This window comes from Diadema antillarum, unplaced genomic scaffold (genome assembly GCF_040938485.1).
Source record: "Diadema antillarum isolate AM-2024a unplaced genomic scaffold, OU_Dant_1.0 seq00000908_RagTag, whole genome shotgun sequence".
NCBI lineage: Eukaryota > Metazoa > Echinodermata > Echinoidea > Diadematoida > Diadematidae > Diadema > Diadema antillarum.
Window position 1 is genome coordinate 8,312 of NW_027271765.1, and position 27,683 is coordinate 35,994.

General features: G+C 38.5%; 1 protein-coding gene across 1 annotated transcript; it reads left to right on the forward strand.

The window, feature by feature from the left end:
• The first annotated feature begins 1,722 nt into the window (after window positions 1-1,722).
• Window positions 1,723-26,491, forward strand: LOC139741183 (uncharacterized). Its single transcript, XM_071651775.1, has 10 exons — window positions 1,723-1,842; window positions 8,253-8,463; window positions 16,653-16,868; window positions 17,848-17,970; window positions 18,536-18,742; window positions 19,494-19,782; window positions 24,156-24,321; window positions 24,788-24,998; window positions 25,615-25,798; window positions 26,101-26,491. The coding sequence occupies exons 1-10, from the start codon at window positions 1,723-1,725 to the stop codon at window positions 26,489-26,491; spliced, it is 2,118 nt and encodes a 705-aa protein (XP_071507876.1).
• The last annotated feature ends 1,192 nt before the right edge of the window (window positions 26,492-27,683 follow it).

Here is a 27,683-nt window from a genome sequence, read left to right on the forward strand (position 1 = left end):
TAAGAGATCTGCGTTTGTTCATTATCATTTAACACTGCATTTCACAATGAAGACCAGAATGGTCTATGAGGTATATTTGCGCAAAAGGATCACAACATTCCAAATTCAACCTTGTAGCGTATTTTTCAAGAACTGGTGTACAAAACGCGAAAAAAAATTTTGAAAGAAAATAAAGAACGCATTTTTTAATCCCTTCGGACGCAACGATCATTATACATTGTATAGGATTACATCGGAAGTGATTTATGAAATCATCGCATTCCCGCTGGGCACCAACAGCGTAACATACCTCGCAAGTTACGACAAACAACGAATGTATGTTACTCATTTTGCGCTGGTGTTTAAAAAAACTTAACAAACGTATTTTAACAAACGTATTTTATACAATCTGATTTTGTTGTCATTTTACGATGTTCACTGTATTTCACAAACGAAAAAAAAAATCTTTCAGGATGGTTCGATACAAGAGGAAGAGATAGGTGTAGAAAGAATCCCGAATGATATGATCTTGCCGAGTAGGCCTTCTTCTCAAGAACATGTGAACTATAATGAGAAGAGAGTTTTGGAAGAAAAATAAACAATTATCGCATTTCACCCCCACTTTTCCGTCTTTTTTATGAATCAATTCACAAATAATTTCCCTTTATTGTCTCAATAATAACGATTCATATTGTGTAATAACAACGCAAAGGAGGTTCTTATAAATTTGATTGACGGGTATGATTTCGTGCTTATGTTTTTCTTTGTTTTTGATGCGTACGGTTATAACGAGGTACCGGTTATAACGAGGTAATATCGCCGGTCCCACGGACCTCGTTATAACGGGGTTTCACTGTAGTAGAGTTTTTGAACTTTAATGATACATTGCTAGAACCACTTTGAAATCAAACAAGCAATATGCTTATGATAATTATTGCTCATACACGACCGACATACAAAGTGTGTGCAAAAACAAAGTAGATGTGATGCAGCAGCTAAAATTACACTGAATAAACTCACTTCAACGGTCCCAAAGACAATGCCTTCTGAAAGTTGCCTACACAAGTATCTATAGGCATGTAGGGCGATATTGTATTATATTCAGTCACGTAATTTGTATTTTTGAAAGAATTGTGATCAGGCATTGTATACAATTCCAAACGCATTTTGTTCTTAACCATACCCCTTACTAGCATCTATGATAGGTATTGACTATATTCTTCTTCTGAAGGAGATGATAGATGCCAAAAAGGAACGCAATATCATTAAAGTCATGACAATGTTAAACAGGCCTTTAAATATCCCCAGCACTAACAACTTGTTAGCATCAAGATCTAACTTAATTATTCATGATCATATTCCATTATATACTTTACAAACCACACAGCATTATGTCTTTCTGACAATTGATGAAACAGTATATTCTTTTGATGTATTTCTTCTATTTTGTTTTGCCATTTTGTTGGATGGAAATAAATGATAGCTGAAATGAACTGAATTGAAAAAAGTGACGAATTGAAAGAAGTGAGCGCACGGAACATTGCAAAACTTACATTTCCAAGCCTGACGCGTTTACGCTGTTATGTTCTTTTTCCTTCTAAATGCCTGTGTCTCTTCCTGTCGTTCTCTCTCTCTCCCCCCTCCCCTCTCTCTCTCTCTCTCTCTATCTATCTATTTGTATGTCTATTTTTCTTTATATCTATTTGTATATATATATATATATCTTCTCTTCTTTTGAAGGCGATGTTAGACGTCAGTTTTGACGCTGGAGGACGTGTGTCTGTTGGTCTAACGGCTACCACGATCGTATCGCAATGGACCTGGGCCGCCACTCTCTTGCAATCGACCACCGTAGCTACTCAGGTGAGTTGATATATCGTGCCATACTCGGCTGCCTTCCATATGAATTATTGATACATTATGTATTCCCACCTTTTCGCAGAGTGTATAAATACGATTGTATGTCTCTTTTATTGGTACTGATCATATAGACATGAACATGTTATTCCTGGCTGGCTGTGTACATTTTCAACAACACGCTTGTCAAATTTCACTCATTTCTTTGTACATTCTGGTGAAAAAAAAAAAGTGTGAAAATGAAGTTTGATTCTAATGGTATATATATACTATATGAACATAATTTACTTATGAACATGTATGAATAATACATTATTCCTTTCGGGAAGGACTCTCGAGGTCAATGCAATATCCCAAATTTCGATGGAGGTTATGCTACACAGCCGCCGTTAATTTATCTGCAATCACATCCCTTATACTCGTGAGACCTTTTTATCTTTTTCTTCCCAATAGCACCATGTGTGTGTATCATTTGGACATTACTGCAAATTCGACTTTGTAAATCAATGCGATACGTTTGACTCGATTTATGCGTTTATTTTTTTTTTTCATTTTGTACACTGTTATTATCTGTGTACCTGGAGTGTATGTTTCTAATGTAATATACTGGACCCCCTGGAAAAATCAAAACCTGCTGAAAGAACTTCCAACCCAAAAGTGGAAAATACATTCATAACATTATCAACATGGAACGGTGGAAGCAAGGGGAATTGAGAGTTCATTGCAAAGCACACGGACCATTCATTATGGTGAAAATGAAATTAAAAAAAATGATCTTTATTAATGATACCTTGCTTTCGTGGTAAATTTGTTTCTGAAACTTGAAGTAGGCATAAATAGCTTACTCTATTGCGTTTTACTTTATCGTTCTTCATTGTAGTGTATCGTACTGTATTTTTTGTCTGTCTAAAGCGCATTGCGTACATGGCTGTAAAGTCAATCCTAATGACTGATAATGCATTGCGTCTCAAAGAGACACCTCTTCATACCATGATTAATATATCACACCACATCATACTATGCCATACCATATTTTACTATACCACACTATATCATACTATACCACAAATTAACATGAATAACCATACCATACCATACCATACCATACCATACCATACCATACCATGACATACCATACCATACCATACCGCTCCATATACCACATTTCTTTCATGGATTGCAGATGCTGTAGGAGAATCATGAATACTGATTTCCTAGTGCGATGTAAGCAAAGTGTCACAAGGTGTGACCACAGACACCTGCCCAAAACGCAGGAATTGATACAAAAATCTTCAACTCCAGGGATAAACTAAATGCATGATGATGGATGTTTGTTGAATTTGTCTTTTTTTCCCAACGATGTCTTGTAATCTACCACTGACGGTGGGGGTTTACCTTCATGGCATTCATCTGCTGTTGCTATGCTGCGTTCATTGACATGCACGCTTGAAACAAAGTCCTTGCCAAGAGCCGCTTCGGCGAAGGATAGCCTGAATGGGTGTACATTGGTAAAACATGAAGGCATGTTTTATAAAAAAGGATCCGCTCGCCTGCTGATACACGTGAACGTTTCTCCGAGCTGGAAAAGGAGGATGATCGCGACAGCTGTATATGATGCAGTCAGACATTATACAGAGGTTTCCAATCCTTACACTCGATCATATATTTCATTTGCCTTATTCCTCATCGACATTTTCAACTCGATACTGAGAGGAATGTTGGGATGTGGCTGCTATTAAAAGTCGGGCATGCTTGAAGTAAACTTCTGGCAAACTTTTTTAGTCGCAATGAAGACTCGTCTTTTGTTGGAGAAAGTGCGCACAGCACTAAAATCAGTGGAGAACTTGTTCGGTCTTCGACACTAACAAATTACTTATATCAAACCTGTTTACTTTTTTTTTCAATCACCTGAAGTTTGATATGTGACATCCCAGTGAGATTAGATATCGAGGCAGCATATAAGACCCCAGACCTAATTGCTGGGCTTTTGTTTAGTGAAAATCTAGGAATGAGGAGAAAATACATTACTTTACTAATTGTTTACTTTGAATAGTTTGATTAATTATCCGTCAATTCCTGTTGGTACTTATATGCATCATTAATTTTATTGATTGATTATTTTCATCATAAATCTTTTATTATTTTTTCCAATGCCTTTGATCTCAGCTAAGATTAGACCGAAATTCAAATTTCTTAGTCCGTCAGAATGTCAAATATCTGCCACTTTTGTTTTGATTGTAACCCGATATCATTCAGATTGTTGACTGTTGTCATTCTATACTTTGCGACTATAACCCGCTTTTTGAAATTATAACGCAGGGAATTTGGCCCAACATCCCATTCTCATGCACGTGTATTTTTCATTTTTATTTTTCTGATTTTACCATGAGAAGTGGTTTTGAATTTCTTCTCGGTGACATTTTTTGTTTTATAATTATGTGGAATCAATGAATGCAAATCCTCACATAGCTTGACACCAGCTCCAAGTAAGCAAGACTTAACGACTTAACAATGTTTATAAAATGAATATGTTTGGTAAGGACTATAGGATCTGTGTGCTCTACAGCGTATGTGGGTGATTAGATACTGTGGGGGTCGAGCAAACCAAGGGGGAAAACACGTTTTGTGCACACATTTTTTTTTTAAATGATATTCTTTATTTCATTCAATATCAGTATCATTCAATATCATCTTTTTTTCACAATGAAACCAATATGAACAAAAACTAGCAGCTGTATCATGCACTTGTGCTTTACATGTTCTTTTTTTTTACAATCAAGTCATACCATGTATACAAAAGGGACATGAATTTCTGCATAAATCTCATAATACAAAAAAAAAGCTATCTTGATCAACTTGATCATACACACACACACAAACACACACACACACACACATACACACATGCATGGGCGCACGCACACGAAGTAATATACACGATATGAGCTAAGGCTGTGAGATAACTAATGGGACTGGGAGACCAGTAGATACAAATAAAAGCTTATCGGGAAATTTTGAGTTTGTTATACACACACGCATAAGAGAAGATAGAAAAAGAAAAAGATTGATGTTGTTGGTTTTGTTTTACTATATATCATCATACAATATGCTAATGCAGTTTTGTAACGTGCTGGGGGACTCTCTCCAGATATTCCATATATTCAAACTACGTATTGTATAAACAGGTATCGCCGGGTAACGGGGCAAACGTGACACACTGGATTATGTGTTGACATGCACCTTGAAGGTCATACCTTGCCATCCAATTAACATGATTTACTTTTAAGGTCGTCGATCCGCCAAAGATGCGTCATATGCAATGCGTATCAGAAAAAAAAGGTAATCCAACTTTAGAGGGCTACTGTTTCATCATTGTCAGCTATGGAGAGCACAATGTTGGTTGTGAGGAAAGAAAAAGTATTCTTTTTTCCATTGATTCCTAATTATGTTGACAACATGAACTTTTAAGACAACAATAACAAATTGAGTTTATTTCCAAGTTTGAGTGTCATCATGAGAGAACAATGAATGTCTCACTGGATGGATGAGATCTGTCAATGGAAATGGCCAAATAAATAGGCCAGCCTTGTGTTTACAGGTTTACAGGTTTGCGTTTACAGGGTTAGGGTTTGTGTTAAGGTTTGTTTTTGTTTTTTTCCAACATTTTATGGTCCATAACCTTTTACATGGCCACTTGTTTGATAAGTCGGTCATTCCCACTAAGGCCATCAACGAAGTTTTTAGGATTGACAATTGATAATAAACTTACGTGGAAGACACATATTGATAATATTTGTCATACAATATCTTGTAACATTGGTGTTATAAATAAAGTTAAGTATTATTTTCCCATTCCCACCCTCCTTATGCTCTATTCAACTTTGATTTTGCCCTATCTCAATTACGGTATCATATTGGGTAATACGCACTCAATGCATCTCGATAGATTGTTACGTCTCCAGAAAAAAAGCCCTGCGTACAATTTGCACCATACAAAGGACTACATAAGGTGTTACCACTTTGCCCCCCCCCCCTTTTTTTTTTTTTTTTTACCCCGGAAGCGCGTAAGAAATAGAAATGGCGCCGGCCATGCAGTCCATTTGCTCTGTTCATAGTCAACACACAGCTAGCAGCGACACACCATGTCTTGAATATGAAGAGAGAATAGTGATTAATGGGGTAGCCTTTGTGCGAGTCACCAAGTTATCGACAACGTAGCCATATTGAAGGTTGTGGACCATAAAAGGGTAAACAAAACATAAACTTGCAGTTGTGCGGGCTCGGCCCCGTTTTACCAAAAGATAAAATCGATTTTAAATTTCCTTATCACACAGGTTGCCATAGACTTACAATTGAACTCAACTATATAATAAATTTTAACTCTTCATAAAACAGGGCCCTGGCCTGTTATTGTGACCACTTTCATAGATCTCACCCATTCAGAGAGACATTCATTGTTCCTTCACGATAACACTCAAACTTGGAAAAAGTGTAATTTGTTATTGTTGTCTTTAAAGCTCATGTGCTCAGTCATGCATGACATTATTTTGTCAACATCATTAGGCATCAATGGAAAGAGGAAGAGTTCCCCTTTCTTCACAACTAACATTTGCGCTCTTCATAGCTGACAATTATGAAATAGTAGCCCTTCAAAATACTTTTTTTTTTTGATACGCACTGTAATGATAAAATGCATCTTTGGGTGAGTTCACGGTGACTTTTTTGTTTTGTTTTGTTTAAAGGGTATCTCCTGTTTGTATGTGAAAGCTCACAAAGCTTATTATAGAGACAAAAAAATAAAGAAAGAAGCTAATTTTTGTCTCCATCATTGTCTTTAACGCTACGTTCAAGAGAGTTTCAAATGCTTTATCAATGCTGATCTGTGTCATTACGTTTTCCTTCTGACTTTTGCCAATGTACTTGATTCAATCAAACAATATACTTTTCTCACTTATACAGTAGCTTTTAAACGTAAAAGGTCATTCAAGATTAGAAAAAAAGTATTTGTCTAGTCCTCCCCTGTACATATTATTATATATATAGTGCATGAGGCTGAATGCACTATAACAATATAAGCACCGACAAATTCAGAATTTGGAGGTGCTTGGTACTTGTTATAGTGCAATAAGATGTCATGCACTATGTGATATATAAAATAGCATACATACCCAGTCAAGATAAGCCTAGATCATTTCTAACACTTGCACGTGTCTACACAAGCAATACCAGTTTCTTTGAACCTGTGTAGACAAAATCCTGAAGATCCAAATTCAACTAGACTCTATAGAGTCTAGGGTCTACGTGGTTATATCTAACGTTTTCTAGGCCCTACGATAGGTTAGGCCTAGGGCCCTAGGGGTCCTGGCCTAACGTTTTTATACTAGATCTACGTACACTGTACTGTACGTCACTTACGAGCAAACAGAGCTAGTTAACACTTGACCCTACAATAGGTCAACAAACAGTAACACGTTAGACGCCCTACTTACTGCACTGTGGGTCCAGGACCAGGACTAGATGATGTTTTGTAGGATTAGGGATCTACTGGATTTAAACACAAGGCTCGTGCCAGGCCCCATTGCTGCACATGCGGATTCCGAGAGTGTGTTGTGAATGTCGTAGTAAAGTTCATAGCGTAGCGTGATCAAAGAGCGCTTAGCGTATACTGTACACACCACACACTGCCCATTTCCACGGCGCACTTCCACGTAGAATGTACGGAGAAAGCGGCACAAATCTTGGGTTGACTTGCTCAGTAGGCCTAATATCCGTCGGATTGATTCCTTTTTCAGAACAGTAGGAGTCCAAAATTCGTAGGGCGTATTTGATGGCATCCTTTGTGTCCTTATTGTCTAAGATACTGTTTATATAGATCAGTCTCTCTAAAAGTAGCGAACCTGTTCATTTCAGCTTCCATGTTTAAATCTACCGCTGAAAGTCAAGTCCCATCACACAGACAAGTTGCTGGCATAGCCAGCCTGCGAGAATTGAGAATAACGATAATATCGAGCAAAACATATCGCGGCTGGGGCGCAATCGCGTTGATAAGGTGCGGGATTCAAGTACTCGATGATTAAAATGAGGGAGCAAAACCGATATCAAATCGATAGTGGGTTATCGTTTGCAATCGTTATATTTTGCGTGCACTATAACTTTTGTCGTGCACTGCCGGCCTGTATTATAAGTATGTATGCTATTTTATATATCAATATAAGGAATGGTAGTCGATACACTTCTTATATCCACTCAAAGCACAGTATCAGCCCTCAGTGTGCATGTTACAATAAAACATTCCTCCCTCATATATATATATATATATATATATATATATGTATATATATATATATATATATATATTGCTATCACTATGGTAACCATCTCTGTTTCATTATCTCCTGTTTCGCCCGTTCACGCAGAATGGCATAAGCGGGCCTTTCTGGTACGCGGCCGGGGCCAGCATCCCAATCTTGCTGTTCGCCTGCCTGTCGGTGCAGATGAAGACACGCGCGCCCGGCGCCAAAACTTTTCTGCAGGTCATCCAAGCCCGTTTCGGCAACCGCACCCATCTGGTCTTCTGCGCCTTCGCCATTCTCACCAACATCATCGTCACGGCAATGCTCATGCTAGGTGACTTTTCATAATCTCTCGTTCACTTACTCTTTATTCCGTCTGTCTGCCTGCCTTCCCCCCCCCCCCACTCCCCCCCCCCCCCCCCCTCTCTCTCTCTCTCTCTCTCTCTCTTTCTGTCAAATGTCAAATAATAATGATAATAATAATAATAATAACAATAATAATAATAATAATGATAATAATAATAAGGTCTTATTTATCAAGGGTAGCCTCTTCAGTGTTGCCACTGCTCTACCAGAGGACCCTGCCATTATTATTACCATAGCTTTGCCAGGTACCCATTTATACACCTGGGTCGAGAAGGACATGGTGAGTAAAACATCTTGTCCAAGGATGTAAGCACTGGGCGGGATTCGAACTCGGGTCCTCCTATCGGGAGTCGGGAGTCTTATCCACCATGCCACAGCGCCCCAACGAAAAATGAAATGCTTCATGATATAAATCAAAATGATACCGATTTCGAACCGAAATGTTCTCAAATAGCTCCATCTCTCCTCCTTCACTTTGTTTCTATCTGTTGTTTCTCTTGTCTTTATACCTCCCCCCCCCCCCCCTCTCTGGAATGGTACATCCTTTCTTATCCAGAGTTACCAGCAATATTTATGAGAAACGGAAATATTTCCCTTTGGCAATGTCAGACAATCGGCATCAAAAATTCTTCGACGCTCGATTTTTTTTTCTTTTACTTCTTCCTACCTAACCGATATTGTTTACGTCACTGGTCGTGGGTGTGCCTGTCCCTGTGTTATCAATTTGCTTTGTTCCTCTGCATCCCCGCTGGTCTGAGTAAAATATACCGATTAAATCAATTTCACTGAAACCCTTTGTGAAGTTAGTTGAAAGTTACCTTGTTATAGAACAAAGTCAACAGTAATACATCTCCTTCTGTTATATGTGTTTGAACAATACTATTATTTATCTCCCCCTCCCTTTCTCTGTCAGTTTCTCCAGTTTCCACTATCTAGATACCATAGGTATCATATCAGTATCCATATTAGCCGGCATTCCTTCTTACCATGCTTTGAATGATTATAGTCCATCAATTCGTATCTCGGTAGCATTTGTTGTTAGCTATAGGTTTTCCCATTCATTTTTATCTCACTTTCAAATTCGTCTTTCGTCATTCATTTTCAAACAAAGTCCATTCAATTTAGTCATTTGGCATACATTTTCGTCATTTACAGTTCAAATTCGGCAGTCTCACTCGCAGCACTCAAAACAGCAGGATCGATTTCGTCTTTTGTCAATCATTTTCGTTAAATTCTCATTCATATTCGTCTCATATCTCTATCCGGTGTGATTTCCCTGTCATTCATGTTTGGTTTTTTTTTTTCTGTAGCCGTTCACATTTTACATTCAGGAGTTAACATACACACAAGTGCCCCCCCCCCCCACACACACACACACAGAACCACAGATACAGACACACACACAAGCAATCCGAGTACATACTGATACAAACAGACGTACCGTCTCGCATACGACAACATCTGGCTAATTTGAATAAAAAATTCCTGAATTTGTGTGAACAAAAACGAATTTGATCTTCACACTCTGCGATCCGTCAGCGGGAGGGATGAATTTGAATGACAATTGACGATTTTGAATGCTATGTTTCGAAAATGTTTGACGAAAAACGAATTACAATGACAATTGACGAAATTGAAGTTAGGATTTGCGTTCCACGTGCTTCTCGGGACGAAATTGATAATAAATCTTTGAAAACCTATATTACCTTTGATACAGTTTAACATTATCTCAGTTCATAATTTTGTTTCAGAGTTCGCAGCCTGTTTACGTCGTATATGCATTGTTTATAAATGGATATGATTACATATACACACACACACATGTAGTATATACATGTATTATATATATATATATATATATAGACTGTGAGAAGGGGTATCGACCATTTACAGTACCAGTGTGTGGCCTTCATTATTTGCATTCAGTGTGAAAAGAAGAGCCAGGTGGACGTAGCTAGGTCAACGTGTCTGTTTATTGCCGCCGAGCTTTCGGTCCCAAACGGACCTTCATCAGGGCTCTAACGATACAAAAATGACTCACTCGTATGGCTACACTAACAAATATATATTCATATATATATATACTAATATAAATCTAACTGGCGTGAGTCTATAATGACTGTGTAATCAATCAATCCGTAATTACAGCTGTATATAACATATTCCAATAATCATATACATAATCAATTGCATATTATTGAATACATTTCATATCACACTCGTGTTATTAATTGAGGTGAAGGTATATAACAAAGACACCAATTCAGTATCCTCATCTTATGTGTTGTGTGACAGACGACTGTAATAATATCAAACTAGACATTTTTATGTTGTCGACGATAATATAGCATGTGGCAGCATTGCAAGACGTAAGTGGCTATATAATACAGTACAACATCCACGCGTCATCTTCTGGCTATCGTATAATGAGGTAAATAATACTAATATACCACAACCATTCATATACATACAGTTGTATTATAACATATAACAGAATATTACATAAGGTACAGAATGTGAACGGTTCACATAATAAAAAAAGGATTTACCTTATTAATGGCGGATATAAAGGCTTGCGGCGGTGTCCGTGTGGGTTGAGTGTGTCTGTTCGTGTGTGTGTGTGTGTGTATGTGTAAGTTGGCGTATGGTTGCATATGCGCATCCCATTGTTGCGCATGTGCAGTTAATGGTCTGCTGGTTAAGGATCAACATTGATGCCGTTTGGCTGTAATGTTTTTAGTGTGGCTATCCAGTAGGATTCACGATTTAGAATCACAGGGCGGGTCTTCTTCTTGATTAGTTCAATGGCAGTGATTTGTAAGCAGTTCAGGCTGTGTTCTGGGAGGTTGAAGTGCCTTGTGTATGGGAGGTGTTTTGATTGTGTGTTGAATGTTCGTATTTCTGAGCGAGTGTTGTTGAGTCGTGTGTAGAGTGTGGTTTCTGTTTTGCCAATGTATTGCTTCTTGCAGAGTGTACATGTCAGTAGATGGATGACCCAGGTTGATTTGCAATCGATGTAGTCTGTGATGGGGTATGTGCGATTTGTGGTGGTACTTGTGAATGAGTTTGTTTCTGTAATGTGTTTGTGTAGGATGCATTTGTTTGATTTGCATTTGTAGAAGCCAGAGCGAGGGTGGATGTCTGTGTGTTGGTGGTGTGTTTGTGTTTTCGGGTCTTTTGCATTAACTAAGATATCACGGAGTGATCTCGGTCGGCGGTATGAGATGAGAGGGGGTTCGGGGAAAGTTTTCTGAAGTGATGATGACGACTGTAGTGTTGAGAGGTGCCGTTGGATGATGCGTGGAATTTTTTCCGTGGCTCTGTTGTACGTGACTGTGAAGATTGGTCTTTGTGTTTTTCTACGTTTGTGGTAGGTGAGGAGTTCAGGTCTGGGTTTTTGTTTTGCTCTTGTTATGGCATCATCTACGGTCTGTGGGTCGTATTTGCGTCTTACGAAATGGCTGCGAAGTTCTTCGATATATATATATATATATATATATATATATATATATATATATATATATATATATATACATGATATTAGTGTGTGTGTGTGTGTGTGTGTGTGTGTGTGTGTGTGTTCACGTATTTCTCTCTCTCTCTGTGTTCAGATGCAGAGTACGTGGAGCAGTCATAAAGTGAACGCACAAATATAGATTCGTACTCCTCCAGTAAAATCTTTTTTTTGACAGTGACCAATATGGATTGATTGGGGGTTTTGGAAGCAATAATTGCAGAACTGTTTGTGTTGTCCGAACGTGACGCAAACATTTCCACATGCTATTTTGATAAAAGATAACGCAAGCACATTTTGCATATTCACATGATTATTGTTTTGTCTCATACTTGATGAGTCCACTTGGATAATAATAGGATGCTACCGAATTAGCCAATGACGTGGTTACATACCCAAGCTAAGCTTAATGGATCAGGGTGTGGTCGAGTATTAACCTGGCAACCTGCGGTAACAAAATGTTGTTATCACTCTCCTATGGGGACCAACAGACCTCTAGTAGTATTAATCTGTGTAAGTGCATCGCGACCTTGGCAGTAAAAGGGAAAAAAGGGGGGGGGGGGTCGGGGATGACAAAAAACAATGCGACACCGTCAATCAAGGGCACCCTTATCCGGCAAACTATTTGTAATTAAGGATCTTGTTGCGAGGGACCTTTGGTAAGATGATGTTGATCCACATATTTCACAAGCACGTCTGCCTTAGCAGTAAGAAAGACAGAGTACGTGAGGAAATATACACCCTCCCCCTCCCCCCCCCCCCCCCCCATTTACACCTAACACTTAATAGCAGTGGTGGATCTGTGGAGATGTTGGCATGGACGGAGCACGCTTTTACTCGGTTGCAATATATTTCTTGACAGGATTCTATATGATTATCACGAGAGCACACAGAGACAGCAATGACCTCATTTTACAAAGATCAAACGCGTAATGATAATTATCTGATATCAGATTTTTTTAATCAAACCGCAATTAGCAAAATCACTGTGTTGACCTTGAGTAGGAACACTTGCGTCCATGCCACAATCTTAATGACCATTTATATGACCGAAATTTTTTTCCTGGTGTTCGTGCATGTCTACAATTTACGTATATTGTATTCTATGATAGGTACATGATTATACATGATATATTCATTCTTTGTCCATTATATGATTTACTTTGGAAAATTGTTTGTTACGTTGTTATCTACTTTTGTCGTACTTTTACAAATGCAGGAATAAGATAAAATAAAAATCAAATCAAAATGAAAGAGAAATTGTGATAATCTGTAAACTGTTTTCTGTCTCATTATATCCCATACGTTCTAATCCTTATCAACTGACATACTTGTTTGATTGTCTCGATCTTATTAATTTGATTTCCACATTTTCATCAAAAGGGATTACACACGGTTATATGAAACGTGTTTAGCCAAAGCACAAAAAAATTACAATCTCTAAAACATTGATGCATGTGTGTGCTTGTGTTTTAAAATCTTGTCCATGTAAATGTCAAAAAGTCCGTAACTACTCGTTATAGGTACAGAACGGTGGACACGGTACTAAATTCTATGTGAAGAATTCGTGATCAGAAAGTATAATGTGAATGTGCACCCAGTGGAAGTTACAGCTAAACTGATTAAGGGGTCTAAATGATAGAGCGGGCGGATAGACCAAACAACACTAATGCAATCACATTCTGGTTTGTTAAAAGCGAGACTGATAGATTTTGTTTGGGATTTTGAGGTGTATGTGTTTGTTGATTGCCGCTATATCATGCCCAAGAGATATATGCTTATTTTACTAAGACAAACAGCCTTTAGATTAGGATCTACATTGTACTTGCAAGGATAAAGTAACCCTGTGTGAACCTTGCCATGACTAATCGCGTGTTTTGATAAGGACGGATGGTGAAGATGGGAAAAATACCGTTTACAAGTCTACATTTAATATACATTTGCAGGCAGCGTCGAAATTGCTGTTATTGGACTAAACTTTTATTCATTTATCTGTATACAACTACTTCACACGACCTAGAGTAAACTTAGGCAGAAGGCTGCACGTCCTTTCACAACAAGATACCGAGAAGTTTGCCACGAATTAGTATGAAAGGCTTCTCAGAAAGAACTCAATATATATTCCAGTACTACATGCATTCAATACAAATTCATTACGTCAGTTTTGATGAAAGTATAATAATTATATATGTGCATATATATACATATATATATATATATACCTATAAACTCTTGCACTTTTTTCCAAATAAAAGGAGGAACAATAAGAGGAAAAATAATTTCAAATCTACCCACCGCTTTCTCTGTCCTAATATCTCATATATATATATATATATATATATATATATATATAAAATGAAGAAACAAACCGTGGTAATGCATTTTCGGCCAATAAAGCATGAGTTTATTCGACTCAAATTTTCGGCGTCCTACGCCTTCTTCAAGAATCTTGACAGTCCTGAAGAAGGCGTAGGACGCCAAAAATTTGAGTCGAATAAACTCACGCTTTATTGGCCGAAAATGCATAATGCATTACCAGTTTGTTTCTTCATTTCTTCGAGGAGCCAGTACGTGAAATCTCAACATATATATATATATATATATATATATATATATATATATGTATATATATATATATATGATTATAATTATATATATATATATATATATAATTATATATACATATAATATATATATATATATATATATATATATATATATATATATATATATATCGGTGTATATAAATGAATAGATAAGCATACTTATACATAAATACAGTTTTCAGGAATTCTAATAAAGTGTCTCCCACTTTGATCATGCAAGGTGAAAGTAACTATACTGGAATATATGCTTTATTCATTACCCTGATTACTTTATCGTATGTAGTGCGTTTCAGGCGCTTTGATAGAGAATCCTTGGTAACTGGGATACAGAGATTAATATCTTCAACCTGATGTGCTCTGTAACTTCTATGTTATTTCTGTGTATTGTGTTATTGTTGTTGTTGTCGTCGTTATGTTGTTTTTTTTTGTGGCCGATTGCATATCTTCCTTTCCGTTCAATATTCCTGGCACACCAGCATCATTATATCAATGAGTAAAATGTACAATAGTATATAGAAGAATTTAAAATGAATATATTGGTATAACAAATTGGTGCTGTTGTTGTTTTGTTCCAGTGTTCCACGTCTTACAAGCGTGGCTTTTTTAGTGGAACACTGTTTTCGGAGCTTGTGATTATTTACTATTTTTGTTGCCACGACAAAGTGCATTGTTTTTTTTTACGACATCATTCGTGTATAATATACTTTATATTGTATTGAAAAAAAAAATCCTTTATCAGACGAGTGTAAGAGAAATGAAAAAAAAATTGTATCACTTTGGATTATGTCAACTTTTTTCTTTTCTTTTCTTTGTGATGATGGAAATAAATAAACTATTGAATTGAATTGAATAGGCGTTATGTTTAGTCTGTATGATGAGAGTTGTTGTTTTTTTTTGTCAAAACGATTCCCCAGTAATACTCTTCAAACAACCAGATTGCCCATGTATTTATTTAAGCTACAAGTATGTTTTGTCTTAATTATTGTAAAAAAAAATGATCTGCATTAATTTCATTTGAATATGCAAAAGTCACATTATACTCAATTTTTTTTATATGCAAATGTCATTTGTATTTTATTCTATTGTCGGAAATGAAATAAAATTAAATGAATGAAATAAACAACTACGGTGATGATGGTGATTGAAGTTCAAAAACATAGTAATCATTACAACCTCTATTGTCATCAATATAACCGTCGAATCATATTTCTTTCTGTTACCATCATTGGAATAATGAAAATACTCCTCACCTACATAAAAGTATAAATAACATACTGTTATAACATACAATTATAATTGTTTTAAAAAAATAGACAAGATCTGCTGTTTGCTTGTTTGTGTGGGAATTCATTCTACGGGTGCACGTCACGAGCTAAACACCCACGAATAATACATTCCACGAGTTATACAGCTCACAAGTCATACAGCCCTCGGCTAGATAGTAAGTGAAATGAAGAGAAATGAAAAAAAAAATTGTATCACTTTGGATTATGTCAACTTTTTTCTTTTCTTTTCTTTGTGATGATGGAAATAAATAAACTATTGAATTGAATTGAATAGGCGTTATGTTTAGTCTGTATGATGAGAGTTGTTGTTTTTTTTTTTGTCAAAACGATTCCCCAGTAATACTCTTCAAACAACCAGATTGCCCATGTATTTATTTAAGCTACAGCGCTCACGAGCTCAAACACGAAGTAAAATACTACCATCACGAGCTATACAGTCCACGAGCTATGCGTTAGCCCTTCTCTGCCAAGTGTCTAACTCGTGGGCCTGTTTATACAAGGTGTCTTGCTCGTGGACTGTATGACTCGTGAGTGTATAGGTCGTGGACCTTTTTTCAATGTCCAGCTCGAATGGTACGTGGCCAATAAGGAATCACTTAAACGCTTATAAACAGACTACTGTGGGTCTGACGCCATTAAGTGCCCCTCTATTGAACAAATTTGTATTTCATTTCAAGTAAGAGTGTCTGAATGAGTCCTCTATATATCCTCTGTGAAACTTTAACTTCAATCGTCTTCTTTCCTCCGGCAGGAGGATGCGCTGTGCTAAGCTCGCTGGTGAAAGAACTTTCGCTGGAGATGTCGGCGATGTGTCTCGCGGCGATCATCGGGGCGAGCACGAGTATCGGCGGGCTCGGAGCCACCTTCTACCTCTCCTACTTCAACACCAGCATCATCTTCATCATCATGATCGTCTTCCTCCTCATCACCTTCAACGGTGTCGGGGGCCAGAGCGACTCCCCGCTGGGTAAACAGCCATTTTGTATAAACACGATTGAGAGCACTACGTGAGACACTCACTCCAAACGATGGAACAATGCCTGATATGAATACGTGCTTTTTCTACTTTCAAATTACACTCAGTAGGCTGCAATTACAGTCTTTGAGCGAGTTGTGCGTGCATACTGAAAGACAGAGTAACAGGGCATTCGTGTTTGCCATAGTGAAAATGAGGACAGCAAATTTGATTTATTTACGATTGAGGGGGAAAATCCCTTTAGTTCTGTTAAGCCTTAATTCGGTCTTCTCAACCCAATTATGCCCCTTTATTCTGATGTTTTGGAAATTCGGTTAGATTACTCGGCCGTATGCTAAATACTTGCTCATTTGCTTGCATTTTGGGAGTATAATTATACAAATACATGCGTACGCACACGTGCTTCAATTAACACCATACAAGACGGGAAAATACCCCCCCCCCCTTAACATATACACGCAATAGCAACAGCATAAAAGCACAAGGACGGAATGGTGCGAGGGCAAACTGCTGCTCCTTTTTTTCTCTCTCCCTCCCCCTCTCTCTAAACGTACCACTCATCGCTTCTCTTTCATTCCCCAAAGTCTTTTTCAAGGATCAATGCGCATGGTGAAACAGGAAAATGTTCTGCGTGATGTACACACCATAGAATGTGTCACATATATGAACATTATTCATACAGGATAAAACGATCAGTTAACTGTTCTACATCGAAGTCATCTATGAACAATGCAAAAACACAAACACACACACACACACACACACACACACCACAGACGACAAATTATGTCATACTTGTTCAAAAAATTAATGTCTCTCTGCAATATTTGTTCTTTCTATTTTGTTTTCTTTCTCGTCCTTCCATCTTTCTCTCTTTTTCCTCTGTTTTTTTTTTTTTTTTGCGGTTTGTGTTGGTGTTATTTCTCTCTCTCTATTTCTATGTTTGTCTGCTTTTTTTCTCTCTCGACAGGGACAACTGATGCAGTTTACGATTTACTTAACTGTACTGTGGGACCACAGGCGAATCTTGGCAGGAGTTACCTAACATTCAATTCTCCACAAGGAATCATGTTTGGCGTCATTAACTTGGTCGGTGAGTTATATCATGACTCCATAATTCATGCGTCTTGGAATCGATTTATGGTGGGAAACCCACAACAACGATTTCATCCAGATACTGAAACGTCTGTATATAGGCTTCATGGCAAGATTGAAGATTTCTCTGGTGTCTGCGATACAATACCATAACTGGAGCTGTGGCGTACACTGATTCTCATCATGCATGTGCTGACTATTAATTTTAGACCAAAAAAAAAAAAAGATGACAAATTAAGATTCTACACTGATTTCAATTTTTAGAACAATATACCGTCTCGTCAGAGAAGTGCCAGGTATATCAATGAAAAGGTTTTATCAAAATGGCTAGACTCAGCTGATCTGAATTGCAAATTTGTTTGGTTGTTTTTGACAAGCAATACATCAGTGATTTTGATTAGGTTCGTATCAGGTGATGCATAGCTAAACACTTTTGTCAATCACTGTTCTCGGTGAAAAGAACTTGTTATTGTTGTTGTTTTTCAACTCCGCAACCCCTAGCAAATCCATGCTTTAACACGTTTAATCTCATCACTGAAATTTCCAATCGAATCCATCGCTAGGAAATTTCGGCACGGTGTTCGTGGACCAGTCGTATTGGCAGAGCAGCGTGGCGGCCAAGCCTCGGGAAGGCATGTGGGGTTTCCTGCTCGGCGGGCTGGTCTGGTTCTCCATCCCGTTCACCTTCGCCTCGACCATGGGTCTGAGCTACCTCTCCCTCAACACCCACTACGGGACGGAGCTTCTCTCGCCGTCAGAAATCGCGGAAGGTTGGTATCACACGTCGAGTCACGTGACCAGTAAAAAACTAAGTAAAACTAGTATAAACATCGCATGATGATTATGTCTGCCAATTTGTATGTCAATATTGATGCAGGGTAATTGTGACTAAATGATTGAGTATAGGTTCATCTATACCTCTCCGTGTCGGACGCTCTAATCCTACATACAGGTTTGGAACAAAGGAAAACTGAAAAAAGGACTACATAAGAGAATAAGAATTACATAACGTTCACCCCTCATTAAATGATTCAAGTGATAGTTACATGAAGCATTTTTCACTGCCAAAATTCTACCCATTAAAAATACTGTTGTCAGTAATCTTGATAATTCAAGAACGTAATTGTTTATTAAGAGATGTACTTGTAATTGTTAAAAAAGTAGACATTAGTCTCACCATTTTGCATACATTGAAGTGACACGTGGTAATTGTTAAACATTTATTTTGGGCAATATTCTACTTTCCCTTTATATACACAGATGTAGCATATGATTATTTGATCATGATCATAATCATTACAATCATGGTCACGTAGAACCATTGCGTAACAGAAAATGTACGCTTGTTTAATTGTTACCAGCATGTATTTGATCAAGCTCGCACTCAATGCGCAAAACACTTATGTTTCGTATAGGCCTGTATTCTTGTTGAACTGTGCAATTATTATGATTGAGTTGCTATATATAGGCCTACAACACTAATTTCTATTATTCAAGAAAATGTAAAATTCGTCATTGCAGGTCTTGTCTCGCCGAGAGTTGCCCACGAGCTGCTGGGAACGAGCGGTGAGATCCTCATGGTGATCCTCATCCTCATGGCTGTCACGACCACGGGGTCGGCGGAGGTCATGGCGATCACGTCCATCCTCGTCTACGACTGCTACCAGATCCACCTGAAGCCGTTCCGGCGGATGACCGACAGCAACGCCTGCATCCTGTGCGGCAAGTCCCGCGGGAGGATGGCGTCGCTGAGGGACCAATGTGACTGCCAGAGCATGACCAACTGTGGCAGCTGTCACGCGGACGATAGGTGAGTACCACTGGGGATGTTTCACAAAGAATTTAAGTCGATCTGAAATCGTAAGATCAACTTGAAATCATGGTAGGCTGTGTGTGACTTCAACAATATTCGAACTTTCATATAAGAATGGAAATGTTGTAGACTTATTCATGTACAGGCATTAATTAACAAAATAGGATGAGGAACAACATATTTTTTGTATAAATTTTGCTAACAATTTGAAGTGGATTCTAAAGATATTAGATACAACTGAAAAGAGAAACAAACGACCTACCATAATTTTAAGTAGATCTTAACATTTAAGTTCGACTTATTAAGATTCTGCGTGAAACACCCCCCCCCCCCCCTCCCAGATCTCTCTAAGGCGTATCTGGATACCCTATTGACCCATTCACGCTGTACAAACAAGTGAAGCCGCCGCGCCGCCATATTACCGGGCACACTCTATGGATACTTGCACGCATTTTCCAGCAGAAACCGATCACGTGACGTCGTAAGCTCGATCCGTTCGCAATAATCATTATTGTATCTGCGATGTGCGTGGTAAGATGGCGGCGCGGTGGCTTCAAAGCGATTGGCCTATGGGAAATCCGGATACATTTACTTCCCATAAACATGATAAAGATCAGTGTTGAGTACATGGCGCCATCTTACACACATGGCAACTCATCGTTAATGCCATGCTGTGTGTGTGTGTTTATTTGTGCGTGTGGTATCATGCCTGTTTACAAGCATGTGTGTGCATATACGTGAAGATATTTCTGAATGCATTTCTCATTCGCGGCTCTTTTCTTGTATTTACTCATTTGTAATTATGTGCTTCTTCCAAAATTCTAAATTCATCAACACATGTATACACAATAATACGTATGTATGTTCATGTATTTTGAGTGATCTGTTTGAAAGCAAAAGAACATCTAAAATAAGATAGATGGTGTATAAAATGAAACACGGAATGCATATCTGCAATACATTTATATTAAAAACAGAATGTGGTATCTTTACAAGACTATGAATGAATTACTAGTAAATTTGAAGAATGTATATATCCATGAATCTCATTTCTATTATATACAATTTTTCTGGCTTTCACACTCCATCTATTCTTAATCATCGTATTCTATGTCCCTTTTCAGCATACTACTTCAATCAAAGCCAACAATTTATGCATTCATTATACAAAAAAAAAAAAAAACATTATGGTGGTGTATATACAATAGGTCATGTATGTCATGTATGCATATTATGAATATGTGAGTATTCAATTTCAATTTCAATTCATTTTCGCCCTTTTCGTATGTCAAAAATACATCAAAAGTAATAGCACAAGTTCTTTTTTATTTACCTTGTCAACAATATACAAAAAATACATATAATTTATGATAATAACACAATAATTATAATGATAACTGGTCGAAATCGAAGTGGGGTTGTACAAAGGGAAGTATGATGGGAACTACATGAAAACAAGCTTGTTTGGCTGTAATACCCGGATAGTCAGTGTTTGTGAAAAAGAAACGGAGAACGTTTCTTTTTCTCAAGAAAAAGCAAGTTCAGACCAGGTGATTTAATGGTACTAAATAAGGGAAGCGGGGTATGCCTGTATGATTAAGAAATACAAGAAAAAAAAACTATATAATGCAAACCATAATTGTGACCAAGCTATCACTTGTTTCCAAAATATATAGGACATGGTTTACATATAAGGCCTACTTGAATATACACTTCACTGTTATTGCATTAAAACTATCACAAGGTTGTGTTCAACAGATCACAAAAGTGATATATACAGCTATGAAGTCATTTGTTGCATGCCGTCAATCTCTGGGTGGAAAGTGAGAAAGAGGTAGAGAGAAGGAGACGAGATAGAGGGCGGAGTTGCTAATGACGGATTCAGAGAGCGTGACAGCAATTCAATTCAATTCAATTCAATTCAATTCAATTCAATTCAGTTCAGTTCAGTTCAAATTCTATTTAATTTTTCGAAAAGGGCATGGACATTTCAGTTTCTTTGGTAACAGAGAATAAGGTTTAATATTAAAGCAAAACAAATGATAGGTATGTAATACATATTAAGAGATAGGAGGCTTAAAGAAAAAAGAGATAAGAATCAGAGTACTTGACAATGTACTTGATGAATCACCCCAATGCGTGCTGTACAAACCATGCTTGTCACCATGCAGTGGTTGTCATTCAATGGCATCATCCGTTTTAGTCACACATCGTGTTATGGTGGAACGCCGACAGGGCATGGTGTCGCAGACACTTTCACATCGTTGTTTTTTTTTTTAATTCCTCAAAAAGCTCCGGTGCATGATTGATGGTTATTGCTATTGCTGTGTTTGTTTTCATGTTTTTGCTTTTGTTTAAAGTCTGGTTGGTGCTACTGTCAATTGAACGGTATCGAAGCATATGAATACAGTCGTAGCGATAGGCCTACCTCAAACACCAGATGATAATCATCTAATGCGTAATCAGCAGAGGGTAACGACCTTTTTTTGACCGCACAAAATGAAACTATAGCTAATCAACTTTTCTGTACGTCACATTAAGGGTTATGGAATCTCATGAGGAATTGCGGTTTTTCGTCGCTCTTGGAGTGCTATTTGAGCCGTAATTCATTCCGCGGAATTATGTTGATTAAACTGGGATGTTTTACAGCATCGCTTAATCATATATCTCCATTCCAACTTGGGTAGGAAATAAGAAAGTGCTTCAGTAGGCTAATACTGGTGAGAATTTTACATTGCATTAATTGTGTCTATTAATATGACGAGATATCTGCATGATGGTATTATGATCATAATGATTATGCGGTCACCAGCAATGTAAGATGCATGACACGATGAAAAATATCGAAAACAACAGGAATATTTGTTTTATTTTGTTTTGTTTCGTTTTAGAGAATAGTAGGGGGAAACAATATATATGTGCACACGTTAATAGAAATGACAAAGGCTGTTACTTGTTACTTGCTGTATGTACGCCACAACCAAAAAGGAAGAAGAAGAAATTCCGACTCTTCCATTCGCCCAGATGTGGAAAAAAATCAACATAAGACGTCAGTACAGGAGGCACCACAAAATGCATGCCGTACAAGCTTATGAATGATGCGGTTGGCATGGAAATTTGTTTCGATTATGTCACCCCGATCCCCATATACATCAATAGGCGGCGATGTTCGCGTGATGATAGGGTGGCACATTGATGCATCACATTTTAGTCCAACGCCATACATGCTTGACATCCTTCCCAGAAATTACACGGTCGTTTGGGCAATGTGCGCGCCCCAGACGTGAGATACGCATTTTACAATCCTTCCACCCACGATGAATTATTGGGTAAGGGGACAGGATGTACATTTTCTAGTAAAAAAAAAAAAGAAGAAGAAGAAGGAGAAATTGTTGAGGGAATACAAAACAAGAGTTCGTTTCACCTTGATCGTACATGACTGTGTTTGCACTCTTGGTGAGAATCATAACTAGTCATATTGCTATGACGAAGAACATTGCCAACATTGATTACGCTGAGCGTTCTATGCAAGCACGTCTGAGTCATTCGCGCGCCATTTCTGATCATTATATGTTTAATGACTTTGTTCGCAATATGCACATGACGCTTTGCATCGTCATTATAATACCAGATGTCAATGAGGCACTTCATCTCTTCATTTCAATTTCAATTTCAATTTCAATTTATTTCATACTTCTTCGAAATAAATATTACATCAAAAATTCTTACTACCTTGTCAACAATTACCAACAAAAAAAAATACATACATTGTAATAACACAGCAATTGTAATCATAACTTCTTTTGTGACGATCAACCAAGCCTCGGTGCGTGAACTGCCATCATATTACATCGTTGCATTATTGCATTACACGCTAAATATTTCTCATTGCACCATTTGAGAAGGGAGGCGTACAGAGGAAAGTTATTTCAACAGACTCAAGCAATTAGAATACCGGAAGACCTTCGACCTTCTTTTCAGTATTTTCTTTTTCACGCATTAGCGATACTTTTCTTCCCTTTCAGGGCTATGACCCCTGTTGCCATAACAGCCGTAATATAATCATAATAATCAATCAAATTTACAAAAGCATAATCAGGGAGATGGAGACAATTATCATAATGGAGTTTCAATGCTATGGTTATTGACTGTAGATAAATTATGCATCATGTTTGCATGTAGTGCTAGGCTATAAACCAGATAATAGCCTTCTTGAAAAAGAAAGGGAAAGGAAAAAAGGGACGAGGTTACAGTGGGGGAAAGTGCCTCCTTTCATCCCCCCACCCCCCCCCCCCCCACGCACGCAACAAAGTACGGAAGAATGAATATGTCATTAATATTTTTTCACGCACACATTCTCGATGACGCAGGGCTCGAGCAGAGCAGACAAAGAGGGCGCTAAAACCCAACTTCAAGTGTCCCACCCACGGCACCTACCGGACCTACCTGGAGCTGCTCTTGGACAAGAGGGACTGGGGCTTGGTCTGGGTCTCGATCTCATTCGTGCCTCTCACTCTCATATTCGACTACCTGCAGGTATACGTACAAGAGTTATTATCATTTATAAAGAGGAAAAGAAATAATGGACAGATTCAGACCTGCATTGTACAACCGTTTCTAATTCTATTAATGCTGTTAGAAATCTACTGTAGGTGCACAACACTGAACATATCGTAGCCATAAAGACTGTCTCTCTGATAGATATTAGTAACGTCGTATATAACACAACTAGACCCCCATGGAAGACCAGTTAGTGCAACTGAGTGTGGGCTATCCAGCCATCATGTCAGATGGAAAATGAGACAAACAAACAATCATTAGTTGACAAGCATCGTACTCGAAAACGAATTTCTTTTTCAGTTCGTTTTTTTTTTAATAGGACCTATTTTGGCCAAGGATGTGCATGCCTACCTTAGCATACGACTAGTCGCCCTGAACTTTTTGTAAAACTTGTAATACCTTTTAACTCACAATATTTCTGGGCTGTCTCTCTTGTGTAAAGCTGAATCTGAACGTGGTGTATAACTTCATGGGTATCCTGATCGGTTCGTCCGTCGTGCCCATTGTGCTGAGTATGTTTTGGACCAGACTGACAGGCGTGGCTATGATGACGGGCGCCATCACTGGTGTAATATGCGGTCTGATCACGTGGTTCGTCGCCTCGTCAGTGCTCAATAGGGGCGTGTCGTTCGCCACGTTCCTGGACAGTTCATGTAAGTCATTCAAAAGCCCCGTTCGCTGCTTATATACCAATCTCACGTGTATGACCGTTGGTACGTTGTTATGACACTTTAATCAACGCGTTATTCCCCACTTTCATAAAGTCAAGATTTGATTCAATTCCGGAAAGCTTTTATTACTTGCGTTTAATGGCTATTGCGTTAGCTAACTTTGAAGGAGTTAATTTCCTGTCACCATTGCGGGTCATGTTTTGTCATTTATGTTGGATCATGGATATCGATGGTTAAATACCAACTTTTCATCCCCAGTAAGTACTGAGAGCCTATGACCCTCATGATCTGTGCGTCAGAACTTTTGCATGCACACACACACACACACACACACACACATACACACATATACAAAGTAATAATGATAACGGTAGTCGAGATGCACACTTTCAAATGACAAGAGAGATAGAAAATGACAAGAGAGATATTTCAATCTTCTTCAGAAAATTGAATCTCTCATGCACTGGTATTGGAGTTTGGCATGAAAATGAGATATCGTACATCTATAAATATCTCCACGGATAGTTATTGTCATTTCTTCTTATTCTTTCCCCACCCTCCTCCCCCTTTCTCTTCTGTCTCATCTTGACGTGGGTAGGGGAGTATTTCTCGGTGAGTATGCTAATTGGAAACCTCGGGTCGATCTTTTCGGGCGCCCTACTCTGCATCTTCATCAGTCTCGTCACCAACAGGAATATCTCCGAAGAGCAGAAGGCCGAGATCTGGGAGAAGACACGCGATATCGACAACCCACTCTCCCCGTGGCCCGAACTATATGTCAAGTAAGAAAGAACGCGCAATTTCACTTTGCGAACCCCCTCCCCACATTCATTTTACTGATATGTTGATGTTAACATTTGTTTTCCTGGGCACAATGTAATTGCTGTTTGTAGGCATATCATTTCTGTATAACATGGGAATTCAGGTCGTTACAAGTGTCGAAACAGGAGTATTCCATGCAACAACAAGACACATCGTCAGGGGAAAAAAGACAAGGAGATATACCAGTAGGAAAAGTAGCCCAAGAGTGAACTTGATATTCATCGATTTCAGAGATTCCTGTCTGTTTTTTGTTAAACCACAGAGAGTTCGGTGTATCCGAGGTTAAACTGGTATACAACCGACCGTCGCTGGTCCAAATGCTGACAGAATTCCGACAGGCGAACATGACGGCACTCATCCTGGGCTGTTGCCTGACTGGCGGCATCGTTATCATCTGGCCGGCCGTCATGAGCGCCTTGGGCATCCTCTCCAAAGGGCAGTTCAGGGGCTGGATCTACTTCGCCGAGACGTGGGCCTTCGTGGCCGGCATCTTCATCATAGTCGTCCCCGTGGTAACGGAGGTGCGCGATATCGTCATTCGAGTTAAGGAAAACCGCATGCACACGCGTGTAGGACCGGAGACAGGTAGCGAGGATGTGGGGCCACAGCGGAGGAACCAACAAGTGCCGACAGTGAGCGCGACTACTGACTGAAGAAGCGACAAACAAACGGACAAACAAACAATAAAACACCATCAAAAGTCACTCACAGGAAGGCTTGGTATTCCACAAAGACTGACATATACCGTGGTTGTAGATTTTCTTCTGCAACTTCGATCCTGCTGAACCTCTCTGAACAGATGGTGCATTATTCCGGAGCGAGAACCAGAGGTGTGGTTATTGGTAACTTGCAAAACATTTTATCCGTGGAGTAGAATCTACAATTCTCAAACAACATGACATGTTGTGTCTCATCAAGCTATGTATAGGACTTCCGTGGATGGAATAGCATGAAGAATGCGTAGTTCGTATCGGAAACTTCAAAAATGTTGTCGAAGTGTCTTAAACTTTGTGAATATGAGAAATTTGTACTGTAGCCTGAGTAAAAAAAAAAAAAAACAACTTGATCAAGTGGTTGTAATGATCATTGTGATAACCTTTATGTGATTGTGAAGGATTTTTTTTTTGTCTCTGTGTTTGCTGTCATTCTATGTTAAACTCACCAATATTTGACTACTCCCAGTAAACATGTATCACCACAGCGGTAATTTGCGAGTAACTTTCATGCTTTATAAACGCTTGTGCAGTCGGCCCACGGTACGATCGACTGGAATAAAAAAGCACATAAAATCGCTTTTCAAATCATGAAATGCAACTTTCTCTCTCTCTTCACTATTAAGTTTGAGTAGTAATTTCCATTCCCCTTTTTGTATAAAACCATCGTGTCTAAATAGATTTGTAACATTTTTTTTTTCATATCATGTTTTAGATATTGCGTCGGGCACAATTTGGTGAAGATGGTAGCAATTATTCGTTCGTAAGTATTAGCGACATGTGCATTACTTGTGGTACGTTGTCGCATTACTAACATTTGTGGTACGTTGTCGGATCAAGTCGCGGAGTAACAGGCCGGTGTGAATAATACGACAGTCCAGCGGGAGACGGAATGTTGCACAGTACTATGCATTCGCTTGTGTGTTCTTATTCTGAAATTTCTTACCAGCCTGCGACAAGTCCTGATTTCTCAGTTGTATGAGCCAGTTATGTGTAACCATTTTGAAGTCACTCGCTAATACCCTGTTGTTGTTTTTTCATAGGCCACTTATCGGAGTGTCTTGGATAGCAGTCTGATGAATCCGACTTGGTTGGTCAACTATTATAGGCGAGTGTCAGACATGCAGCGAAC